This window comes from Terrapene carolina, unplaced genomic scaffold (assembly GCF_002925995.2).
Source record: "Terrapene carolina triunguis isolate 2854851 unplaced genomic scaffold, T_m_triunguis-2.0 Scaffold132, whole genome shotgun sequence".
In the NCBI taxonomy this organism is placed as follows: domain Eukaryota; kingdom Metazoa; phylum Chordata; order Testudines; family Emydidae; genus Terrapene; species Terrapene triunguis.
Genome location: NW_020664483.1, coordinates 3,259,174 through 3,285,905, shown reverse-complemented (window position 1 = coordinate 3,285,905; position 26,732 = coordinate 3,259,174). Strand labels below are relative to the sequence as shown.

The 26,732-nt window shown below is 40.2% G+C and overlaps 1 protein-coding gene across 1 annotated transcript in view; it reads left to right on the top strand.

Moving 5' to 3' along the window:
- XRN2 (5'-3' exoribonuclease 2) overlaps positions 1-26,732 on the top strand; it is a 91,897-nt gene that overhangs the window by 27,036 nt on the left and 38,129 nt on the right. The window contains exons 14-21 of the mRNA XM_024219970.3: positions 2,273-2,317; positions 3,741-3,878; positions 7,950-8,068; positions 10,762-10,897; positions 21,354-21,461; positions 21,541-21,630; positions 22,126-22,198; positions 25,675-25,758. Of these exons, the coding sequence (XP_024075738.2) occupies positions 2,273-2,317; positions 3,741-3,878; positions 7,950-8,068; positions 10,762-10,897; positions 21,354-21,461; positions 21,541-21,630; positions 22,126-22,198; positions 25,675-25,758 (793 nt within the window). The remainder of the gene's footprint in view (positions 1-2,272; positions 2,318-3,740; positions 3,879-7,949; positions 8,069-10,761; positions 10,898-21,353; positions 21,462-21,540; positions 21,631-22,125; positions 22,199-25,674; positions 25,759-26,732) is intronic.

Sequence of the window (26,732 nt, the reverse complement as noted above, 5' to 3'; positions counted from 1 at the left end):
GGCTGTTTTTGCCTTTTCCTCCATGAGATGGTTTATTGATTCCTCCTTCATCAGTGTTCTGCAGTTATAAGTGCACACTGAGAGAGTTGTCCGGTTTCCTTTTGGCAACCTGGCACCTGAGATTCTTTTCAGCCTCTCGTTGATCGAATGCATCACTGCTTCCGGAGTGGGGATCGAGGGACGTGCAGAGAACTGAGACTTGGTTTTCCATGTTGTTTTAGCCATTGTTTTAAGCCATCCGCTTAACCCCGCTGAGGTTTTATAGTTTTAGTAAATACTTTTATAGCTGCAGAGAAAACACTTAAATATTACCTTATAATATGGGACACGTTATAAGCATCCTACATAAGGATGCAGCATCAGACTAGCATTTCATAAAGTCTAAACGTTAAACACTTTCTTAAAACTCTGTCCGTTTTAACAACATGAACACAGGCAAACCAGACCGGTTTCCAGCTGTGCATCTGTCAGTGTTTAGTGTGGCCCAGGAGCACTTGGCAAGAACTGGCATCTGGTTTGCCAGCATCATCACAGTTACCACTTTGAAGATGTTCATTGTATTGTACAATGATATAGGAAACACTGATAATGAAATAAGGCTAGTCTCTTCACACACAATTCCCTTTCCTACCTCCCCAGTCTCCACTTTGGGTCATCCTTCTGAGCGAATAATTCGATGGCCTTTCTTTGTCTCTGCCAATACCCAAGCAACACTGTCGTGAAACTGACGTGATTTTTTTGTTAGTTTCACTGCTGCCCACAGTGTAGTGAATAGCACCTTTGAAAACAGACAAACCTGCTTAGTTTTCACTTTGCGGCAACATGGGAAAGTTCTGAGCTCCAACAGGCACTGGAATGGTCTAAAAGATAAGATTTCACTCCATTGGGTATTTTTTCAGTTCATATTTAGTTCTTTTCAACCATAATGATTTGAAAATTCTTCTTTTAAAAAAAGAAGCTTTTTTTCTTGCCGATGGCCAGTAAGTGAGTGGATTTTCAAGCCCTCCATAATTAATTCATTCCTTTAGTGCAGGGAATGAGGCTGGCACAGTACATAACATTACTGTAAAGACAGTCCTTGACTCAGAGCACTTACTTCTGTGTAAAAGCTGGCTAAAAGTGACCATGTGTTCACTTTTCTGTTTTGTGTCAAACCTGTTAGCTACACTGAAGGGTTCTTCAGAATTTAATATACCAATGACTATTTTCATATTCTAAAAGCATTAACTATTAATGCTTTTTAGAATACAAAAATAATTGCACTTGTTCAGTCCTTTTGGCAGTATCACTTGTTTAAAGCTGCTTTACTTTTATGGCTTTTCAGTTACATTTTCTTCCAGCAGGTAGATTTTTGACAAATTTCCTGCTAAATGTGTTGGTGGCAGCTTTGTGCGTTGTATTAAACTTAGTTAAGTTCTAGAGAAATTTATTATGTTTGTGTTGTAATCCGTAAATCTTACAATGCTGCTTTTTTTCAGAAGGGATCCTTCAGCTGTTTTAAGCAAATTTGACTTCTTGGTCAACAATAACAACTCACTACACTGCAGCATATTCCTAGCACATGGGTTATATTGCTAGAAAGTACTAAGCAAACAATCCTAAATAGCTTATTCATAAAAAGGAGAATAATAAAACCCTTCAATCAAGGGAGCAGAACTGCACTGAGTATCCAGTCAGAAAAACATTGTTTCAATGTTGGTAGGATGTACTGTATGTCATAACCATAATCTACAGTTCTCTCAATATCATATGCCAAACTACAGTACAAACTTAGCACTTGTAGAAGAACAGGCTTTGGAGCAAGATCCAGGATCTTAAAAAAGAAGGGCAGGAATTTTTTGAGCCACTAGCAACTGTGGCAAGAAATGTGTATCTATGCTGAGTTACCCGTAGCACCTGGACTTCTGTAGTATCTTCACGCAGGTGGACAGACAGGCAAAACTCTGTTTTGGCATCTTCACGCATGTGCTTTAAAGGCCTTGTTGTCCCAATGCAATTTGCTGAGTATTGAGCTATATTGAAAGCCCTTCAGTTTTGGGGGGTGTTTTCCATAGGATGCTAGCGTAGCTTAGAAAAGCCATAGACCAGTAATCCTAGATGGGGCCAGGGAAGAGTTCAGTTCAGCAAGCCTCATAGGTCAGTAGCCATGACGCCTACTCAGTCTTGCTACTTAATCTTTCTTTGTGTGGTGATTAATGGAGGGACTCGGGAAATATTTTTCTAAAAGACTTGTAAGACTGGGTTACTTTAATTGTCTTTACTCTTGTTTTAGGAGAACTTCAGAAGACGACAAAAAGAAAAGAGAAAAAGAATGAAGGTAAATTTAAGAGCTCATTTTTACAGGCATTTTTATATTGTGACAAACAGAAGTTTGGTCTCATTTCAGTAAATTAGATAAAACTACAGTAACAATTGCATAGTTTTTGCCTTACTCTGAACTGTCTTAGTGTTTTACAAAAAAAACTTTTTTTTTTTTTTTTAAATTGCAGCATTGAATGGAAAAATCACATAATTAAATCTAAACCTATTTAAAACGTGGGGGAAAAGATTAAGTTGCTCAAGGATAACAATAAATTGGGGCCTTTGGAATATAAGTACATCTGCATAATGTGACTACAGTATCAAATACTTTACAGTACCAGTTGCTCAGAGGGATTGTGCCATTGGGTTAGTGTGTCAGCAATCAGCAGAGAGGACACAAGATATGCCTCTTAATTGAGAGCCTGATTAAGAGTTTAGTAAACTGACTACAGAAAATTAAACAGTTAATGCTAAATCAAGCTTTAACCTTGAAACAGGCAAGTCAGAATTCCACAACAAGGTTTCCTCTGCAAGTGTAACTTGGTTATATTGTGCCTAAACTATATGTGCAGATTTATTCACAGTAATACAAAATACCACTTATTCTCAACGGCAAAGTGTTGTTTGTTGTCACAGCCTTAACATGTACTTGTGCATGTTAAACCCTTAAAATTGCATTTAATTTACGTTTTTTGTACTAAATGTCCTTCCTAATTTTTTAGAATAGATTCTTGCATGTTCATTTGAATTTAGGCTTTGTATAATAAACATGTTACTTGATAGCTCATTCACAATGTGTAGCTTCTTTACAATGTAGCTTCTTTACAATGTGATCTAATGATCCAAGAAACCCAGCAGGGCCTCAGTACATTCAAGACAGTGTCTCTGTCCAGTGCTTCTAATATGTCAGATGTCCCCAGCCATTTCCCAGAGCTTGATGTCTCTTTGTATTTCCTTGAGCCACAAGGACTCTAGATATACAGTGGAGGTGTGTCATAGGATCATCGTCACTTCATTTAACCAACGTTTTTCAAACTTTATAGAGCCCCTTTTCATTGAGTGTTATGTGCATGTCAGGTCTAAGCTTTAAAATAAGGATCAGCTAAGTATTGCTATCAGAGTGCAAGAAAATGATTTATCCTCTTTCTTGAAATGTAAATTCTATTTTTCACACTCTAATAGCTAGATGGAGTTTCTTCAGTTAAAAAAAAATCATAGTTTCTTCTGATGTCTCTGGAACTTCAGTACAAAAATATAACTTTTTGAGAGAGCGTTTAATAAAACCCTTGAAAATAGGAAGGTCTGAAATTGTAAGGGCCATCTTATCCAAGGGTATATTTTACATATATAAGATCTTGTTTAAACATACTTGTTCTAAGTTCTTGTAATCTCCAATATTAGATTTATATCACTGTGTGTATATTCACTTGCTTTTGTAGAGGGATCAGCCTTCTTTTATTCCTGGTGGCCAGTTTTCCCCTCAAGCTTTGGGGAGAGGAAATAGATCTAGTCCTCAGGCAATCAGTAACCCCAGGCAGACAGCCTATGAAATGAGAATGCAAGACAAACAGAACTCGGTGAGTGAATGTTATAATTGTAAGAAGGAAAAAAGTAATGAATATACTAACATTACTTCTAAGCGCTTAATCACTCCATTTTCACTTTCTTTCTTGAAGAACAACTTAACTAGTCAAGTTTTTAATCAGTTTTCCAAGGCTACTTAAGTCAAGTTTTGTTCATTTTCATATTTCAAATATAATTGATTAAATATTTCTGAAAAGGTAAATATAATGCAAAGAATGCCCTTCTAATCAAAAATAAGCACTTTTAAGCAAACTTGAATCCTTACGCAAGATTATGGAGTTGAGGCTGTTGTGAGCATGGGATTTCAGAACTTGCCCTATGTAGAAATGTAGGAAAAATAAAATCAAACTAAGCAACTGAATTGGGGTTTATATTTTTTAAAAATTATTCATTTTGCTAATCTTTTCATTTTTACTTCTGTCATCATATGTGACCTGTTGAATACCAGCTCAGTAGGGCTTTTCAATCTCTAATTAGAAATATAGTGTTGGTGGAATATGTTCACAACAGTTTTTTTCGGTTGTTTTTGAGGTTATAGAACAGTCAGTCTAAGTGCTTTAAAATCTGTTTGGTTAATCAGATTGCCAGGAGATTTGTTGCATCTCTTAGAGGCACAGGGTATGTCAGTGGCCCAAATTTGGGGCCCTTTGGCCAAGGGATTCCTGGGCCCCTGGAAAACAGCTCTTCTTAAAGCTGACAATTTCTAGCAACTCTCCCCCTCTCTCCTCCCCTTCCCCTTCCCCCACAGATAGCGATCAAACCAGAGCTCAGGTCATTGCACTAGGGTCTCAAATGCTTGAGGGTGATCTCTAATACAGTTGCGTGCTGAGCCTCACATGCGAGTTCAGGAACCTGATGGATTACTGTGAGCATGTGCAGACAGGGGTTAACAGGATTTTTAGCCTTCAAAGTTTCACCCTAGCTGGATAGCTGAAGGTGATAAGCAGTGGTCCTTTTGAACCTGACCCATCCCACCTAGTGTCATTCTGAGTCCTACCTTGGGCAGGAATTTGAAAAAGGTTGAAAGACATATTGCTAAAATCTGTCAGGGTTGTGTGTGTTGGACAGGTGACTGCTTGCTGGCAGTAGAGGAGGTGGGGATGAATCTGAGTGAGAGGGGCTTGGGGTTGCATCTAGGACAGTGGGATAAATGGAATGGGTTGTAGGGCAGGAATGGTTTGTGATCCAGATTTGTGGCTGTTTGAACAAGGGATGTGTGAGAGACAGCCCTGTGATCCATTACGCTTGTGAAGTAGGTAGATGAACCTTAGCCTACCTAACAGGAGAAGCCGATTCTTTTTCAAATAACATTTAAACTTGATTTCCCCCCGGCTCCCCAAGGGCTGGTGGGTGCCCTGCACTCCTTTGGGGTAACCCTCAAGAATTTGAGACACTGGTGCAATGATCTGAGCCCTGGCTTGATCTCTGTGTCTTAAAAACTGGTCTATTCTGGCCGTATATTTAGATCACAGATAGTGATCAAACCAGGGCTCAGATCATTGCATCATGGTCTCCAGTGCTCGAGGGTTAGTACCAAAAAAATACATGCCACTCATTTGCCCTCTGGAGAAATCAAATTATAATGCTCTTAGGAAAAAGTATGCTTCTCCAGCATTTGAAGGTTCATGTGCCTCATGAATTACACCGTGCGTGTGCAGTGTGAGAGTTCAAGAATGTTGCAAGGCACCTGAGCTCAAACAGGACCTCTGTAACTCCAAGGAAATGTTCTGGCCACTGAACCTGAGCAGCACACGGGTACTGAGTTCAAATCCACCCCCGGTTAGAAATTTGAGATTTAAAAAAAAAACACAAACCCAGCTATCTCCCAAGACCAGTGAAACCCCAGTTTTACATAGTAGTAGGTTTTTTTTTTCTATTTTTAAATGAAAATATTTTTCATTGGCGTACATTAAATTTGGGTCAATATATAATCTATTCTGTATAGGTTCTTATACTATGCTCATATTTTGTATGATGCTGGCTGATGCCAGAGCTAGTCATGTTAGCTTTAATTTTCTGTATCCTTTAGTGATTGCCAAAAAAATAATCACACTGTGCTGGTCCATGTAGTCTCTATTCTAGCCCAGGAATGGGTATAACATCCAACTTCCACTCCAGTGCAGGCAGGAAAACAGAAACCTCTTACAATCCCACCCCTGAGAAATGTCTGTCACAGCTGAATGTGCTCGGTTCTTTTCTTGTCTCCAACAGATGGAGATAGCATTCAGGCTGGCTGAAAAATTGGTAGTTATTGTCTCTTGGAACAATTCTGTAGACTGTCCTTTTTGTAGGATTATTTGGTTTAGAGTGGGATGTTCTCCAGTGGAGAGTATTTTAGTTTCTTTTCCCTTGTGCTCTGAGTGAATACACCTGTGAAGTTGTAGGAAAAATGGCAATTTAAATATCAAATGGTGTACCTTTCAACTTATTTTCAATCTTAGTGCAGTAGAGCAGGGGTTCTCAAACTGGGGGTCAGGACCTCTCAGGCAGTTGTGAGGTTATTACGTGGGGGCTCATGAGCTGTCAGCCTCCACTCCAAACCCTGCTTTGCCTCCAGCATTTATAATCATGTTAAATATGTTAAAAAGTGTTTTTAATTTATAGGGGGGGTTGCACTCAGAGGCTAATCTGAAAGGGGTCACCAGTACAGAAGTTTGAGGACCACTGCAGTAGAGTGTATTAAAAAATACTCATCCAATTGTCTTTTTAGTATTGGTTGTTAGTGTTACATACTGAATGACTCTTTGCACATACATAAGCTGTTTAGCTCTGCTTCGTTCAGTGGACCTTAGAAGATGTCCACACTTAATATGCACCTAAGTCAGGCAGCTCTACGTTATGTACAGCGTCTCCCTTTTGAGCACTGGTGGTAAGAAATATCTACTGTGTATGTGCAAATTGTTCTCCCCTGCCTAGTGCCTTGTAACTTAGCCAAGTTCCAACCAGTTTTTGCAAAGGCTAGCTTCACAATGGCCAGGTTTTAACTTTCTAGATTCTATTTCAGCTATAGTGCTGTTCAAAAATCAATTTTCTATAATGCAGGGGAATATCTTCCCTGCTGCCCCCAATATATAAAAATAAAGACTGAACTGCTAATTATTTATACTTTCTAAAAAATATATTTATTTAGTTAAAAATTTCCCATACCTGCCTACGGGCAAACTTTTGGGAAGTTGAGTGACTGAAAACTAGAGGTGTTTGTTATGGAAACATTTTTAACCAGACTTGACTATAGAAAAGTCACTCGTATGCAATGTATAGTAAGGATTCTCCTTTGGCTCTATTTGCCCATCCAAACAGTAAATGTACATTTCAATACAAATTTCTCTATTGCTAATAAATATTTTTTGTCTGGTAAGCCTGGGTAAATAAAATTTTGTCATTTTAATTTAGTACTCGCTTTAATCGTGAAATTTTGTACTTTAAAGCAAAAGATGCATAAAAATTGTTTGAGGCTTTCATCAGAATTTTAACTTCCTAGCTCTTGTCAGTTTGTCACAATCTTCTGTGTTTAAGTTTTATTTATCTTAAATATCTTCTAACTGTGATCTGCAGAAATGAGAGAGACTTCCTAAAACTCTACTTTCTTCCATGTTAAGATACTTTCTATTTGAATAGAGGCTCACTTGCAATTTGCAGAAATATTCTAAATTTGGCTGTCAGTTCTGAATTCTAAGTCATCTTTATATTATAGTCTGCACATGTGACCTGTTTTGCTGCAGTCATAAACAGAAGTCATAAAATAAACCTTGTATCCAATTGTTTTTTTATTCCTACTGTTAGACTGGACTATACCAAACGTTTTGTGCTTTGTCATAGAATTTCATGTTTCGTTATTGGTTTTTGTTTTTACATTCCAATGTTTGATTCCTATTATAAAGCCCTATTTTATGCTAGTGGACTTCCTAATATTTTAGGATTGTGTAGCATGTAGTTTTTTTGTTTGTTTTAAGTAAAAATAACAATTTTTTTAATTCTTCACACAAAACCATTAATTTTAATTTGAATATGAAATGCATAATAAAACCCTTTTTTCCTGTGTTTATATATGCTTATATCCCTAGACTCCTTCATCATCTCCTAATACTAGTTTCACTTCTGATGGCACCCCGTCCCCAGCAGGAGGAATTAAGCGCAAAGCAGAAGACAGTGACAGTGAACCTGAGCCAGAGGATAATATCAGGTGAAGCCATTTTTTGTAGCACTTTGTTAGCAAATTGGTGAAGTAGATGCAGCCTAATTAATGCCATTTAGCTTAGAGCAGCAGTGCCTTCAGATGCTTTCCTATGATCTTTTTATCCATGAGTAATTAATGTGGAGGGTTAGAATATTCAGTAAATTCCAGTGAGATGTGTAAGCTATAGCTGTTAAATCTAAGTATCTAGATTAGTATGCATACAGGTTTTTGTCCTCCAAGCCACTACTCCCTTTGAGACCAAGCGCTAAATTGGCTAGACATTCAGTGTTTAGCTTTGATTATGTGAGCTGAATGCCACTGTTTTGCAATTGAATTTTTGAGCTATTTAACCCATAAAGTTCAGTTATACTAGGTTTTTGTTTTTTTTATTTGGATTACCGAAATTCGTTTTTTTTTTTTTTTTTTTTAATATTGATTTTATACTGGGTATGTGTGTTAGCTATGAGCAAGATGCCCTTTGATTAAATAAATGAAGGGGTAGGAATAAGGTGAAAGCAAGTTTAGCCAACTCACTCATAACTCAAATATGGTTTGAGCCAAGGTCTCAAAAGGTGAAAGGCTAGAGAAGTCCACTGTCACTCCATTCCCTATTTAGAATGGCTTCATAAGAAATGTACCAATTGGGTGGGGGTTTTTTGGGGGGGACGGGGGGGAGGACCTAGGTATAGAGAAGAAGAAAAGTTTATTTAAGTGTAGCATATTAAAATCTTAGTAGGGTGCAAAGTTTGGGTAACAAATTCATCACTGCATCCTGCATTCCATATTTGATCAATGTCCTTTGATCTTATGCCAAACTATTCTTTCTTTTCTTTCCTGTGTGTTCACACTGAAGTATAAATCAGCAAGCAGGAAACCTTGATTTAATTATTTGTGATATTTTTGCATTTATACTTATTAATTTTCCTAAAGACAGGTTTATTCTCATTTGGTGCAAATAAACATGTTTTAATAGTTATATTGACCAAATATAGCCATTACACTAAATTAGTTTACTTTTTGCTAACCAGGATGCACTGTCTATACATATTTATTTAAGCAAATACATAGCTCATCATACATTTATTCATGTTCTTAATTTTTACATTTTTATTATGTTAGAAAAATTTGAACCATCCATTTCTTATCTACTAGACTGTCATTTTACTTGTAATTTGTGCAAGCCACATTTGGATGGAAATCAGAATTCAATTAAAAATGCAAAAAAATTAACATTTTAGGATTGTTTTAGTTAACTAAAAGAATATCTTTAAATATGCTGGATACATAAAGAAACGAAGGTTTATCAAAACATGTTTTGCATTTAAAACTGATTTAATAAATGAAGTATTAACTATAGTTAATGAACACACTGTGGGCCAGACTTTCAAAGATATTTAGGTGTCTAAAGATGCAGATAGGTGCCTACTAGGTTTTTCAGAAGTTCTTAAGAAGCTTATATTTTTAATTCTCATTTAAATCAGTGCAAATTAGGCTCCTAGCTGGTTTTTCAGTAGCACATATCTACATATTTAGATGCCTAAATACCTTTGAAAATTGCCCCCGTGTCCTTCAGGTTTTTAGAATTAGTAAATCTCATCCTCTCACCTGGTTTTTATTTATAGCTCGGAAGAGGGAAACAAGCTTGCCTGCTTTATCAGCTGCCAACTGGTTTTTCAACTTTGAACTAGTCCAAATGAAAATACAAACTGCTAGTTAAACTGAAACCGAAAGTAATTAAAGCAAAAGCTTTTCTGCACAACAAACTGGAAGTACTTGCATTTGGAAAAATAGCAGCACTTCCTGCATTGTAAAGACTGAAAATAGTATAGATCAATGGTTCTCAACCTATTTACCATTGTGGGCTGCATATGCAGCTCTGTGTTATGTGGGCTGCATCCACACAACATGTATACTACCTGTATGGTCCCGAGAATGTCACATGGGCGGCTGCTGTGTGTTGATTGGGTTGCAAGGGGACCACTGGTATAGATAGATAATGCAGTACATGAGTTTGAGTTGACCTCAGAAGTTAGATGGTTTTCCCCTGATTCTGTATATAATTGGAAAAGGAGCTCCCTTGTTAAGTCCTTAAAACTTGAGGAGAGCTCTCTGATGCAGCATATCTTTGTTTAAATGCTTTTAATTGATTATAGTAAGTTTAGGTCTTAACATAGGTTGTCATAGCTTCAGATTTTAAACAGGTTTATTTACTTTTAAAAATAAAAATGTATTTCAATTTATTTTTATTTTTTTAAAACAATCTTTACCTATTCAAGCTGGGTTCAGGGACAGCACCTTTTGTAGAAATCACAATGCTGTCCAGGCAGCAGAGAATAAGGACTAAACTACTTCTCAGGGTGTTACTCCTAAATTTTCAAGTTTGGCTTCCCCAATCATAACTTTCATCTCAGTCTCTGGCCAGTGTGTTTACTCCTCTGGCTCTTGGGTCTCTGTCAGTTCCCTGCCCACCCTCCCCAAGCCCAGGTTTAAATTAGTAGAAGACATTGTCAAACATCAAATGGTAATTTAGGGTGTAAGTGACTTTAAATTGATGTAGCTCTTGAGATGAGATGCTCGTCATACCATTACCCTCATGTTAATACAGCATTTGCCTTAGCTTTCATTGCAAAATATGTGACATTTAAATATGTAATATGAAAACAATTATAGACTAAAATCTAATTGTGCTTCTTGTGTAGGTTATGGGAATCTGGTTGGAAACAGCGCTACTATAAGAACAAATTTGATGTTGATGTGTCTGATGAGAAATTCCGTCGTAAAGTTGTACAGTCTTATGTTGAAGGGCTTTGCTGGGTTCTCAGATACTATTATCAGGTACTTAAATTTTTATTCTATGAAATTTAATTTTCTTCCATGTCTGCAGCCCATCTGTCTTTCAGTAGATAGTGGCTGTAATCTGTCACGGATCCATAGGATTGGTGCTACGCCCCCAGCTTTGGAACAGTACCTTGGAGGAACCCCTTCCAGGAGCCAGACTCCCCCAAGGGGTCTCGCTCTTCCTTCAGGGTAGGCCTCACCGCCTCCTGAGACTGAACCTCTGGGCTGCAGCCCTTCTTCACACTGAGCTCTGTTCAGTCAGTCCAGCTGAGGGAAACCTCCAGGTAGAGACGTGTATTCTCTTCAGGGATTAATGCGCCTCTACCTAGTATTTACAATGACCCTCTTAACAGCTTTTCAAAACAGCAGGGTTTATTAGTCAACTGGACACAGCATAGGAAATCCTTAAGGTAGCATGGAGAAATGATGGCTAAAGCATAGTCCATTCTGGTTAACCCAGAGCCCCAGCCAAGCTGTAATGAAACTCCATTTTCAGGCTCTGTCGGATGTTCTTAGTCAGTTCCCAGATGCAAGGGCCCCCCAGCTTCCTCCAGAAGCCAACCCTTGTCCATCATATCTTCCAGTCCTTTTATTCTTGAGCTGGGGTCTTTGCTCAGCTTCCTTGCTGAGAGGCAGGGAAATCCATCTCCCCTGGGTCCTTTGGTATGTCAGTGTCCTGATGATTGGGTTTTCCACTGTCTTCTCGGGTTTTTTGTTGATATGGGGTTTGCCTTGGCCAGTCCTTTTTAATGACCCATTCAGGCTCTCTCAGCCAGGAAACACACACCCCTATGTCTAGTTAGCCTGTGCTAAGGGCAAACTTAATCCTTTTTCCCCACTGGCAAGCCATGCAAAATACATAGGGAACTGAGGCACATGTAGGATTCATAAAATATTACAGAAAATTAATGCTTAATCACAACATCAATAAGTCATTTTAATATTTTCTTACTAGCAGTAGTTGAACAGCAGAGGATTGTTTCTAAGGGTGTAAAAGCTCTTTGAGTAAATACTCATTTAAATGTCTTGCACTGTAAATATTTGAAGCTACCAAGCTTTTTCTTTGAATTGAAGAAGATAATAATTAGCAAAACTAATTGCAAATGACCAAATGAGTGAACAAAGGGGAAAGAATGCAAAATGCTTGTAAGAATTTGAAAGGTACAGAATTGTCAGTCTTCTCTGTGGATTGTAGTGATGTTACATGAAGTGCATTATAATTGAAGGAATCTATATCTGATTTAAATCTTTTGATAATTGAGATGTCAGATTGGCAAGAGATTAGTTAGACATATTGGGGATTGTAGCAATGATGGTTAATAACTAGTTTCGTGCTCTGAGAACAAAACAAGCTGAAGTTTGTATGAACTGGGAATAGATAGTTTAAATAATATCAAGTAGCAAAAATAGTATGCAGTGGTGATTTTTTGTTTGTAGGGTGTGTTCCCTGTTTAATTTTTGTTAGTGCTATTTCAATATGAAAACATGATATGTAAGTGGGGTTATATTAACTAAATACAAAATTTATTACCAGTTTTTCTTGCTAATTAGATCAGTCTGCTAGGTCACTGATTTTAATTTGTATTTTAAAATGAAATATTCCATTTAGAGGTGGAGGATAGAGTGAACAGTGTTTTAGGTTTCAGGGAATCTTGAAAAGGCCTGGCATCTAGTGTAGCATTTTCACTTTTATGTAGGTAACGAGGCAGGGTGCTTGCCATTCTTTAAATTTTGAGATTGCATGACAGCTAAGTATGAAGGTTAGAAAACATGTTTGCGAGTTGTAGGCCAGAAATTCCTATTCCCATAAAGATGCTATTTCTTGTGCAAACAAACATTGCTCATTTTAATAACCACCATCTTTTTTTTATCTGCAGTGGACTTGTGAGTAGGCTAATTGTTAACTCTATCTGGTTTCTTTTTAAAGCATAGCTTCTAGAAACTTAAGCTGAGTAGATGAATTTGTCTTTGGTCTGACCCAGTAGGGCCGTTCTTATGAAAGTTCCATCTAGCCCAGTGTCCTGTCTTCTGACAGTGGCCAATGCCAAGTGCCCATGAGGGAATGAACAGAACAGGTAATTATCAAGTGATGTCCCCCATTCCCAGCTTCTAGCAAACAGAGGCTAGGGACAGCATCCCTGCCCATCCTAGCTAATAGCCACTGATGGACCTATCCTCCATGAACTTATCTAGTGTTTTTTTTGTTTTTGTTTTTTAACTCTGTTAGTCTTGGCCTTCACAACATCCTCTGGCAAGGAGTTCCACAAGTTGACTGTGTGGTGTGTGGAAAAAAGACTTCCTTTTGTTTGTTTTAAACCTGCTGCCTATTAATTTCATTTGGTGACCCCTAGTTCTTGTGTTATGAGAATAGTCTCAGGCAAAGAGCCCTCCTTTAGGATATGAAAAGGATCACTTTACACTTGAAGAAGAAATAATGCTCAGGGTGACAATAGTTTAAATGTCATGAAATTCACTGGCTTACCGATAAACTGCATCAGAGGAAGAATAAAAGCAGAAGACTAGAAAAAATGGTGGTGTAAAACCATCTAACGGACAGCAATACAAAAACTTCCTGTGTCCATTTGCCTCAATTGTAAAGGAAGTCAAAAGTAGTACCACTGTTTCCATGACATAATTTGCAAATTCATGAAGGCAAAGCCATTCTGAAAAGTGAACAGAGTAACCAACCCAGCAGATCAAGTCTCGTTCACTTAACATGCTCTTGTCCTTCTTCCCTGTTAAAATCCCATCAAATCAGAGATGGTCTCACTAGACCTATGGAAGACCATGAAGCTGAAGTTAGTTGCTTTTAAACCGATTAGGACTGTGGCATGCAACCTAGTGTCTCAGCATGTGTCCTGTATCTGAAGCAGCAGCATACTGACAAGTGAATGGAGCAGTAGGAAAGAGAACCTGTGCTTGCTAGAAGGACTGAACAGTTTTAAGGTTCAGCAGCTAGCCAGGCAGTCAGAATGACTTTTTCTGCAGCTAACCTCTGCAAGGCTTACCACCTTCTTCAGGAATTTGTGAGACCACTTCCATTCTGTAAGTTTTATCACTTTCCATAGGATTTCACTCTGCGAGTCTGCAGATTTCACTCTGTGAGTCTTCCTTTGATTATCAACAGCTGACAAAAGTATCTTTTTTCAGAAACTTACAAAGATTAGATTTAAAAAGGGAGCACAGACTTTTTTTTTTTTTTTGCTTGCATCTTCAAGCCTTTTAATGGACAGCCTCACTGGAGTAATCTCTTCTATACCCAGCTTGTTAAGACCTGTTCAAAAGTAAGATGCTGTGTGCTGAAATGATCAAGAAATGTCAAGGTTTAACTGCTCTAAACTGTTCAATGTGACTATTGTTCAGGTTGACTGCAATCTCATTTTGAGTTTTATACCTAAAGAAGCAAAGGCATATGTACAGGCAAAGTAGAATGATATACAATTCTCTGATCAAAGTTTTAAGTAGGAAACTTACTTGATTTCCAGAAATACCTGTTGTGACACAGCTATCCATAGTTACAGAAGGCAGCTGCTGTGTGTGCAAGTCCTTTTTGGAAATAGTTGTGTTTGTGAAGAGCGGCTTTCTATTTCTGAAGAAATCAAAATTCTCTCTTGCCTAATAGATTCAGATTCAGTAACGTCTGACCAGCTTCTGTAAAACTGGATATTGGAAATGTAGCTCAGCAGTAATACCTGTCTTTTTCTGTGCATACTTTTTTCCTCTGCTGCATTTGAGAGCATCTGCATCGGGGGTTTAATGTGCTTCAGATTCACACCTGAAGTTAATTTGGTTTAACATTCCTGAGTGTCCCTATGTAGACATGCCCTTAAATGCATAAGAGCTCTCATTAGCATTGCTTAATACCAACCAGCAAAGAAAATGTAGACTTGCAGCAGGGGACCTAGTTTCTGCAAGGAATCGAGTGGACTTTTTTTTTTTTTTTTTTTTTTTTGGTGGTCTGCCTTTATTGCATGACCACAATCCACGGTGCTGTGGCATTACCCTCATTGGATGCAGTTAGTATATTGCTTCTGCACATGGACGCGTGGCTCCTTGCGTCAGAGCTGTGCGTATTCACCAGGAGTATTTGTTTTGATGCACAGTGTGGAGCACCATGGGTACATATCCCAGTGTGCAACTCGCAACCGTCCAGCGAAGTGTCTTTTTTGAGAAGTTTTGGCAATGTATGGTGGGGCAGAAACAAGTTGTGCAGGGGTGACTGGGACTCTGGAGTCAAGTTCCCAACTTGCAGCTTTCTCCACTCCACACTATCCCATAATTTTAGCTCCTATTTTGAAAATCCCATGAGCCCACATGGGATTTGTCACTGTCTGCCATCTGACAGAAGCATGGCGCCTGAGCAGCTCTACATTATTGTCGTGAGTGTTACAAGCACAGGACTCTCATTCCTTAGTATTTGCAGATCCTCAAGAAGAGCCACGGGGAACATGACGACTTCCTAGTGGGCAGATTGCTGTGGGACGTAGCAAGAACCAATTCAAGGCGGTTGGTGGTGGTCATGGAGTGCTGCTTCTGGGCCTGAGAAACTAGCACTGACTGGTGGGATAGCACTGTAATGCAGGCTTGGGATGATGAGCAGTGGCTGCAGAACTTTGGGATGGGCAAGGCCATGTTCCTGGATCAGTGCGCTGAGCTTACCCCAGTCCTCCAGTGCTGGGACACCAAAATGGGAGTTGCACTGACAGAGGAGAAGCAAGTGGCGATTGCCCTGTGGAAACTTGATACTGGATTGCAGCTGGTCAGTGGGAACTCATTTTGTATTTGGAAAATCCACCCTGGAGGCTGTGGTCATGCAAGTGTGCAGGGGCATTAATCATCTCCTGCTGCACAGGACTGTGACTCTTGGCAATGTTCAGAACATAATGGATGGATTTACAGCAGTGGGGTTCCCAAACTGCAGTAGAGCAATAGATGGCACGCACATCCCTATTTTTGGCACCAGACCACCTTGTCACAGAGTACTTCAATTGACAGGCTATTTTTTCTATGTTGGTGGATCGCTGGGGAGTCTTCAGACATCAGAGTGCATGATGGAAGGTGCATGATGCTCACATCTTTAAGAGCACAGGACTGTTCAGAAAGCGACAAGCAAGGACTTTTATTCCTGACTGGCAGATTGCCATTGGCGATGTTGGAATGCCAGTAGTTTCCGGGGGGAACTATCCTACCCTTTGTTCCCCTGGCTTATGAAGCTGTACACTGGCCTCCTTGACAGCGCCAAGGAGAGATTCAACTACTGGCTCAGCAAGTGCAGAATGACTGTTGAATGTGCTTTCGGTAGGCTGAAGGGGTGCCAGCATTGTTCTCACTGAGATCCAATCTTGTGAGGAAACAGTATCCCAGTGGTTATAACCGCATAGTTGTGACCTATATAATATCTGTGAAGCAAAGGGGAAAAAGCTCCCGCCGGGGTGGAGAGCAGAGGTGGTGCTGAGTTTGAACAGTGAGACACAAAGGCTATCAGAAGAGCTCAACTAGGAGCTATATGGCTCAGGCAGGCTTTGAAAGAACACTTTTAAAGAGCAAGCTACAGTAATGCGTTGTGGTGTACTGTGCTCTACCTGGCCTTGCAGTTTGGAGGCCTTTAGTTGTGTGGTGCTTGGTGTACATCTATGATAATTATGCTGCTTGTCACTGATCCTATGAGTTGTCACAGTCTACAATAACAAGTGGGTGCTGTCACTGCTGGCAGGCATTCTGCAGCACCAGTTGGGAACTCATAAAGATGAATTATTTTCCAAACACTAGTGTTATTGAGTAATGAAAACTCTTTAAAAAATTCTGTGCAAGTCAAAAGCAAATACATTAAGTTCTGTTTCATCAACTTATTATGACTTTAAAGAAGGGGAAGGAACATTCATTTCCATTTTAGCTACACATGTCAACTGTGGCACACTCAGGTCAGTATGTGAAGCTGTGGCTGACTTTAATGTCCCCTGGTGTGGAGTGATGTGGCCCCCTGATGCCACATGGAATGTTTGGGCTGGTGTGGAATTTGTGGGGTGCTACATTGGAATGCTCCATGGACTACAAAGGGAAGAAAGCCCATGACTGTTGAAGCTGTAGGTCCATAAGAATCTGCAGCGTCTGTGTTGGCGGCTGAAGAAGCCCCATTGTGTCCTGGTGCCTCTCCCTCTTCTTTTCCTGCACCTTTCTCCTGTCCGCTCTTTCCTTCTCCATGTGGTCTGCCATTTTAGTCCTCCTGACCCTCTGTTCATGGTCCAATGCAGCACTGGCTTGCAGGATCTCGCTGAACATGTCATCCCGAGTCCTCTTCTTTCTCCTCCTTATAACAAGACATGATTATTGGGGCTGGTAGAGGGGGTGTGGGTGTCTGGGCTGGGGCGGGGGGGGGGCTGCAGCTGGGTGTAAGGGTGTGGGTGTCTGAGACTGGAGGAGCAGTTTTCTCCCCCAAGATGTGCCCCGCTGGCACGTGTGACACACCCAGACTGAGGCACCCAACAAAAGCATAACAGAAAAACAGGAGCTGGATTGTCATAGGGGTTTCTTTAACTCTCTACTCCTGGGGGGAAATTTTGTTATCTGTATTGTTAGATGTACTTGCTGACAGGTATTTGAAATAAATTACCAAAATAATTGAAACTGGTGTGATTATGTTGTGTTTTGACAAGTAACATTAAAAAAAATTGCAATTTTACTTGTCTCGGTGCAGAATTCCCCCAGGACTATTGTTCAAAGTGCCATTGGCCTGGTCTACACACTATTGTACAGACACAATTAAAGGTGTGTTTTTTACACCAGTTTAGACTGCTGCAGCTTGTCTGGGTGTGGACACTTTTTATATCAGTTAGGCTGGTGCCTACCAACTTGCTGGTGCAAGTTTAAACCAAACTAACCAGTTTTAAACTGGTAAGAGTCCCCATACAAATTCCACTACTTTAACCAAACAGGATATAGAGCCTTGCTCTACACTGCACAGTTAGGTCCATGTAAAGCAGTTTGTCGACCTAATTATGTCAGTGCACACAATACAGCCTTGCTCCCGCCCATGTAAGTGCCCTACGACACTGACAAAACTCCCTACGCCTCTCAGGGAGGTGGCTTATGTCAGTGTAGTTAGGCAACTGTGTCAATGTAGACACTGCATTACTTATATTGGCTGTTGGTTGTCTTTTTGGTCAATTTCATGGCTCCATGCTTAATATAAAGCATAAATATCTGACATTAAACAATATGAACATTGAGGGCCTGTGAGCTGCTTTTGATCCTACTTACCTATGTGACAAATACATACTTGGGCTCTGGTGCTTTAAGCTTACTTGCATGTAGAGTCCCATTAACGTCACTTATGCTCATGTGGAGGTTGCAAGATTAGGGACGTAAATCTGTAGAGGTGAGGAGGGGTTCCAAATAAGATGGTTTTTTTTTTTTCAAAGCTGGCTATCAGAAGTGCAAGAGTTGCTTTCCATAATTACTTACCTCAGTATTTTGGCTGTGGACAGATAATGGGGAAAGACAGAAGAATATGTAATTAACCCCATTTCCTTAAACAAAAAAACCCCAATTTAGTAGACCAGCATATAACATTCACTGTCTTTACAGACTCCACCTCCATTTCTAAAACTTGTATTACTAAAGTCCTATGAGTGATTGAATTTGAGAATTATAATCTCTGTACAGTTTTGTTCCCAAAATACCAATAACACGCTCACCAACATGTACTTAGGCATAGTTGGAAGTTAAAATAGTAGACTTTTGCTTCAAGTGTCACTACTAAGAAAAATAACCCAAGATTTGGGGGGAGGAAGGGAAGCTCTACACAGACTTTTTAGAGCCACGTTTCCTTTGTATGTTGTACCATATTCCTAGATGTTTGAGTTTCTCTTGTTATACTCTTCTATAGGATTACTGTGTTTCTCAACTGAGTGAATTCACTTGTAATCTCTCCCTTTGTTCCAGTGCCTTTAAGATAAGGAAAAATGTAATTTGAGGTACATGTAATACTTCTGTTGCACACAAAAGCAACACTGTTTTGAAGTTGCAGCAAAGATGGTTTGTGCCTTCACACACTTGGCATGGTGTGTGGCATTCCAGGCTACTCTGGGCCCAAAACCCCAATATTAAGAGAATTTAACTTTTCTTTCTCAAAATAAGCCAAACTTTGTTGCCATGAAAATAACCTCTCTTCTGTTCCATCAGTCAAAGATCCTTTCCCAACATGGGAACTCAGGTTAGTGTTGTTCAGGTTGATGGAGACACCTTTTGAGTCCTTGAGTGTTGGATCTTTGTTCCATCTTTTGCCTTAAGAGAGCATTCTTCATCACATTTACACTTGTGAGGAGAGTGAGTTGTGAACTTTGATTGACAAAGTTGTCCAATGACCACATACTAATTTCCTCTCCAACGCTGTCAATTATGCTTTTAGCTCCTTCCCAGAGTATATCATGCATCCTGGGGAGACATGACTTCACACTGAAAGGTTATATGGAATTTTAAACTTTTTGTTTAAATGGGACCACGACTTTGAAGTCACTCAGATCCCCAGATATACAGGGGGTCAGTGTTGAGGGAATACCGTTTCCACTTAATTTTATCCACTTAGAAAGACGTTATGTATTGAAATCTGCTACTACTTCTATAATGTCTGAATACCTGTCTCTCTTACGGCTCATTTAACTAATACCAAGGCAGCATCTGTCTGCCTAAGTAATGTTTCCATACTTGATATTTGCAGGATGCAACGCTGAGTTCTGTTCACACCTTTACAAACACTCTTTTTTTGACATGACCTCTCAAACGGATACCGTAAGAGGGCAGTTTAGCAATCACTGTTTATCTAGAACACCTCAGCCTACCATCTTGGGGAAGGTATTGGATATGTAGAAGCCACCTTACATATACAAGAAGAGGTTACTTGTAACTGTAGTTCTTCAAGATAGTTGCCTACACGCATTCATACTTCTCTCCTGCCTTATCCTTTTCCTGAGATTTCCACTCTTAGATACTGTGGCAGTTGGGGCTGCATGCCCCTCCTATAACCGCAGCTACCAAACATTCAGTGCTGCAAGGAATGCTTGTGGCATGGCTTTTTAGAAGGTTCTGAAACTCTGTTGTTCCAGAAGCACATCGCTCCAGGGGAACATGCAGAAACTACACTCAATAGTAACTACTTCCCGTAAAGTGACCTCTGTTCGGCTAAGTCCTCACTACTGGGGGGGTCGATTTAAGATACGCAAATTCAGCTACGCAAATAGCGTAGCTGAATTCGACGTATCCGAGCCGACTTACCCCGCTGTGAGGATGGTGGCAAATCGACCTCCGCGGCTCCCCCGTCGACGGCGCTTACTCCTACCTGTGCTGGTGGAGTACAAGCGTCGATTCGGGGATCGATTGTCGCATCCCGACGAGACGCGATAATTCGATCCCCGAGAGATCGATTTCTATCCGCCGATTCAGGTGGGTAGTGTAGACATAGCCTTCGTTTTAACACACAAACTGCAGACAAAGTATACACAACCAAGGATTAAGAACTAGGACTAGAACTACGTATGTGCTTGTGTGTATTGTGAGGCGAGGGGGAGTATGCCTGTAATGTAGGAAAAGTCATACTTTCATGAGTAAGGTCGCTACTTTGGCAAGAGTGGCTGTTGGAATACTGTTCAGAGAACCTTTTCTGGATGTGTTTGTGGATGAAGCAGTTCTATCTCTGGTAACAGGCACAAAGGGATGTGTTGACATAAGACTTTGTCTCCAAAGTTCTTCAGGAAGTCCCTACGGTTTCCTTTACTACCCATTGAATTTAACCACATAGCCTTCTACTGAATTCTTGGGACACATCTGTTCAGCCTTGACCTGAACTCTGGTGGAGTAGCGCAATTCCAAAAGATATTTAGACCTAGCAACTCTTTCCTCAGTGAACCTGGGAGGTAACTTTCCTAGTTCTGTGACTAAGGATACGAGTCTGTCATGGATTCAGTGACTTTCCAGGACCTCTGTGACTTCTGGGGTAGGAGCAGCGGCTGGGGTTGGATCAGCAAACTTGGGGCTGGAGCAGCAGCGGTCAGCCCCTGCCACAGGAACAGCAGCAGGGCTGGTGCAGCTGCTGGCGATAAGCCCTGGTGCCACCGGAACAGCAGTCCCCGGACTGCCGGAGCAGCAGCGGAGGGCAGGAGCAGCTACAAGCCTCTGGCAGTGCTCTGTTTTGTCTGTTTTCCCCACCCCGGCATTTTTAGTAAAAGTCAGGGACGGGTCACGGGCTTCCGTGAATTTTTGTTTATTGCTGCAACCTGTCCCTGACTTTTACTAAAAATACCCTTGACAGAATCTTAACCTTATCCATGACACATGACTATAACACTGGTGCTCACACTGGGTTAAGTTTAGTCATCGTTCGATAGCCACTAATAGTATATGTGACTATTTATCTCCTCTGAGCTGTATCATTTATTAGTCTCTTGTCTTGCAAAACTAGGGTTGTGCTTCCTGGAAGTGGTACTATCCTTTCCATTATGCGCCATTTGCCTCTGACTTTGAAGGTATTGCAGACCTGCCCTCAGACTTTGAGAAGGGTACAAAACCGGTAAGAGACATTCATTTATTATTGTCTTTTAATAGGTTATTGGCAGTCATTCACATTTTTCCCTTTTTTGTTTTGGCAGTTCAGACCACTTGAACAACTCATGGGAGTATTTCCCGCTGCTAGTGGTAACTTTCTACCACCAACATGGCGGAAGCTCATGACTGATCCAGTAAGAATCTTCTCTTTCTGTTACTGGTTTGTCTTAAAGGAATAATACTGACGGGGGAAAGTAACAGTTTAACTTGTCTGGTCATACAGCTTTGTGAAACGTGAATCTTTTTGTTTCAAATGTTTGAATATATTAAATGACTTTTCCTGACCCTATTTCCATAGAGGCAAACCAAAATCTCCTCTGCTTCCAAGAACCCTGCAAATTATTTCAGGAGTGGAGGCCTAGCTCCATTCTCCTGAACTCCCACAAAATCCTACCCTGCTTGTCTTGTTTAGTCAATCCTTGACTCTCTGTTGGGTTTGTGGGGTTCCCCTGCAGCCTTCTAGCTTGGATGGTATTTTATAATACAGTGTATTCCTTTTTCATTAGCCATATTAAACAGTTTTGTCTTAAGCAGGAGAAAGAACAGAGAAGGTTCATCCAGCTCTATGCAGACTTGTGAATCCACTTCCTAATTGTTTTTAATGGTCTTCTGATTTTTCTCAAATGCAGGAATCAAGTATAATTGACTTCTACCCTGAAGATTTTGCTATTGATTTGAATGGGAAGAAATTTGCTTGGCAAGGTGAAATTTAAGATCTTTTTCTATTTGAACTTGAAACCTTAATCTTCGTATTGGGGGATGTCTGAAAAATGTGAACAAAATAGGAAAGGATTTTAATTAGATAATGATTAATGAGGTTTACTGTCATATTTGAATGCATTATTTAAGGAAGGAAAGAGCATTTTACAGCAGTTTTAAAAAAATAAATAAATTCATGTGAAGAGCCAATTATGATTCAGTAACTGATCGAGGATTAGCAATGATTAATAGTAATTTTAGCAGTCATTCTGGACCAGTTAATTTTGGCCAGAAATAGATTAATCATTTTTCTATTCTTTATCAGCCTTACTATATAATTATGTCTTTTGTCTCCTTTGCATTTAATTAATGGATCGTATTCTGTTCAATCAGTAGTTCATTAGTTCCTTGTGAACAATGCTGTAGGCAATAAAGAAACATTTCAGGTACATGCAAACTAAGAATGAAGAAATAATGTATAGTACTTAATGTACTCTCTTTTGTCTTTAAAGTATCAGTTGTATTATTCTGTCAATATTTAAATGAGGAGTTTTGCCAGTTAAATACAACATTGCCCTCCCATGATACCGCTAGGCAATTACGTGCCCTCCGTCATTGTAGTGTCCTCCCAAGTGTCCAAAAATAGAAATAACAAAACATCCTTTTTTTTTTCCTAGTTAATCTAATTCGTATAGAATAACTCGGTTGGTTTAGTTGGTCTACTAATTCTGGATGCTGCTATGATTTTGCTCTAGAAGAAATGGCTAGTAATGATTCCTGTGCATATTGCTTACATTAGACAATAGTGAGGAAAAAATACAAGTCCCCGTGGTGCAAACAGTTGTGCAGAGACCTTTCCCCATGCTCTGGAGTGTGTTACCCTCCAGATCTGAACCTAGATCTCCGCTGTCCTCTCCCTTTTCTCCTCCAGTGGGTTCATGCACTTTTTCTGACTCACCACCTTCCCATCTGTAGCCCCCTCCAAGTTTATGTGGGCATGGTAGGGCCTGGAGGAGGTGAGACCTGGTTGCTGTGTAATGGAGAGAGCTGCTCAGGTTTGCAACAGAGATTGGAATGGTGTTTGTGATGGAAATTCAGGGTGTCTTGGTCAGGTAGTAGCAGTGTTCTAGATGCTGCTTGAATATGGTGGATCTAGAGCTAGACTGAACTTATTTAAAGATGATGCCCAGATTACAGGTCTGAGAGACTGGGAAGATGATCATGTTGTCCATGGTGACAGATCATCAAGGGATGGGGCAGGACACAGGGAGCACCGTTTTGGGTAAAGACTTGGACAACCATGAGGAGATGTCAAAAAGACAGGCAGGGGACGTGGGTTTGAATGGAGAGTGAAGAGGTAGGTTTGAGAGTACTTTGTACAAAGTTGATAGTCAAAGTCATGCAAGTGAATAAGATAGCCTGTGGGATAGTTACCAAAAATTGATGGGAGATGAAAAAGAACCTTCCAAATGAAACACTGAAAGTGTTGTTAGAGAGGTGTATTTTATCATCATCCATCCTCTCCTCTTTATTAGGACACAGGGAATCTCCATTTATAGATCCTCCCCTAAGGGATGTCCAAATCATGTGCTCCTCTGCAGCTGTCGGCTTTCCCACAGCCCTTAGTTTAAAAACTGCTCTATAACCTTTTTAATTTTAAGCACCAGCAATCTGGTTCCATTTTGGTTTAGGTGGAGCCCATCCTTCCTGTATAGACTCCCCCTTTCCCAAAAGTTTCCCCAGTTCCTACTAAATCTAAACCCCTCCTCCCTACACCATCATCTCATCCATGCATTGAGACCCTGTAATTCTGCCTGTCTGTCTGGCCCTGCTTGGCTCATTCTAGCTGCTTTTCACAGTGGAGTGCAAAACAGTGGATCTTTGTTCAGCCATTCTACTAACTGTAGGTGTAGAAATCCCCTTAACAATTAGTCTCTTGCAGTTTGTCCTCCTAGTTGTTACTCTTTGCACACATGCACCCTCCCCCTGGTTCTGATCCATTCACGGAAGTGGAGTTGCTTGTTTTGGAGGGGCATGATGTGTTAACCTTGAGCTGAACTATGTAAAGGATGCTTATGTGGTAATGGGTACCTGGAACAGTGCAATGCCATGTGTTACTATAAATCAGAGTTTTAAGTCTTATTTCTGAAATTGTCCAGTTTTAAAAAAATTAATTCAGTTTAGCAAAGTAAATACTAAAGATTAAAGTTTTTAAATGAAATAATTACTTTAAAAAGTTAAGATTCCTGTATTAAGTATATAGCATTTCATTTCTGTCTTTCGTGGAGTATGGTTATAATCAGAAGTGACTAAAATTGGGATTCCATATATATTTTCTGACTTCTGTATACTACTTTATTAAAATAAAATTAAATGTCAGCATTGCAAACACAGCATGAAATCTGAAAATCAAGCTATTCTTGTATATAACCATACAATGTTAACATGTAAAAATAGATGCAATATAAAAATCGTCCCTAGGATTGCTGCTCTCACAATTCAGGGATGCTGTATTCCCCCTCCCACCAAGGGCACCGCTTTTAGGCTCCTGAGCCATCACCTCTCTCAGGCAGAGACCTGTATCTCTGCCTTCTCACTGGGGTTTTCCCAGGCTGCCAGTCCCCTTCCTACAGGGATTTCTATAGAAAGTCAGACTGCCAGAGCAGTCCTGCTTTGCCTTCTCCTCAGAGGTTTTAAACAGTGTGATTAGCCAGGGTTTTAAGTTACCACACAGCTTTTCCTAAGTAAGCACACTTACTCTGACGGTGAAAGCATTACAGAGAAAACATTAAAACAATAAAAGAACCTGCACGCATGTTAATAAGCTCATCAGAGATCACTCCTCCCACCCCCGTTTCCACAAGTGCTCTGAGCAGTGTCAGTCCTTCCAGCCCTTCCCTGAGGCTTGGGGCCTTCCCTTTGGATAGACGCTCCTGTCCATTTGCTGGATCAGAAGGCCGTCCCGGAGTCATTTTAAACTCAAGCTATTTATCTTTGTTGTCTTTGTCCTTTGGAGAATCCATTTTAAACTTGTATCGGCAAGTCTCCCTGGGAGGGTGGTACCTGTCTGGAGGTGTTACAACCTGAGTGAATTTGCCTAATCACCCCAAACCTCCTACTGTTCTTAATTCCTGGACGGGCTCCCCCATGGAATTATATGCAGTCCTTGGCACACAATGATACAAACCTAATGTAGTAAGATACTGTAGAAAATTGCCATATTTGTCATAGCTCCTTGTGTGGTGGTGGGTTTTTTTTTTAAATGCTTTTCCTAAAGTATTTGGAAAATTCTGGAACAAACGAATTAAAAAAAATGTCAGTGTTGACTGAATCCTTTTGACTACTGCTTAGGTTTTTTTCTCCCTCTCAGTGGAAAAATTCAATTTCATCTTTCGTTGTTAGATAAACAGGGTAACTTGGCGGCTAAGCTCAAGGATTGTGAAAGTTGGGCATCAATACTAAGAGCTTGTTTTAATTAGGTGTTGCTCTGTTGCCATTCGTTGATGAGCGCCGTCTGAGAGCTGCTCTGGAAGAGGTTTACCCTGACCTCTCTCCCGATGAAAGTAAGAATTATGATATTTCATTATGATGACTGTGATCGTTAAGGCTTTCATTATTAGTGTACTTATCTTTCATGCAGTATTAAAACTCAAATGAACAGGGTATAATAGATGGCTGCTATTGATTTCCTTATGTCAAACTGCAACCTTTGCTCCACAAATAATTCAGTGGCTGTAAATGGAGTGAACTTTGTTGTAAAAACAGAATTATCAGCCTTCACTTGCACTTATTAAAATTAAGTAGATCCATAGCAGAATTTTAACACGAAATCTAATTTTCAGGTTATTGTATGAAATGATTCAGCTGGTACGCCCTACCTGAATGAGTAATTGCTAGATGAACACATTTTAATCAAAAGAATGCACTCAATTATTTTCTGTGGTGAGACTGGTAAAACCGAATGGGGATACACCTGTCCTCTGTCCAGTTTGTGTCCAATCAGGATACAGGAATTTTCATGACCAGCTTCTAAGCTCCATGTAGGCAGATTCTTCCAGGTGAGGTGCCAGCTCAAGGTGGCGTTTTCAGCCTGTTTCTGTTTCCAGGGTGGAAAGCCAGGATAAGAAGCTGGGAGGAGGAAAAAAGCCAGTCAGGAACTATAGACTCTGCCCTGGTGTCAGTGCCACCCTTCAGCTTCCTGTTGTGGACCCATTTATGAACAGAGTTAATCAGGTCCACATTGCTATAAGCTTCCCTGGTGGCTTCAATATGACTGGGAATGGGGCTGGTGCAGGTGCTCTCACAGCAGTTCAGGAAGCCTACCCCCATAGGGCGGGACATCTCTGTTGGCCACCATGCCCGAGTACAGGAGGAGGAGGAAAGTAGTTTGGAGGAGTATGTCAAGATTACCTTTTCCCTCCCTAATCTCTTAGAGAGACTAAATCCAAGAGCCTTATTCTGACTCAGCCAAGCTTATGCAGTTTCTCTCCCGATGCTCCAAAGAGGGTAGGTGGGAGCTTTATCTTCCCCAGTCTAA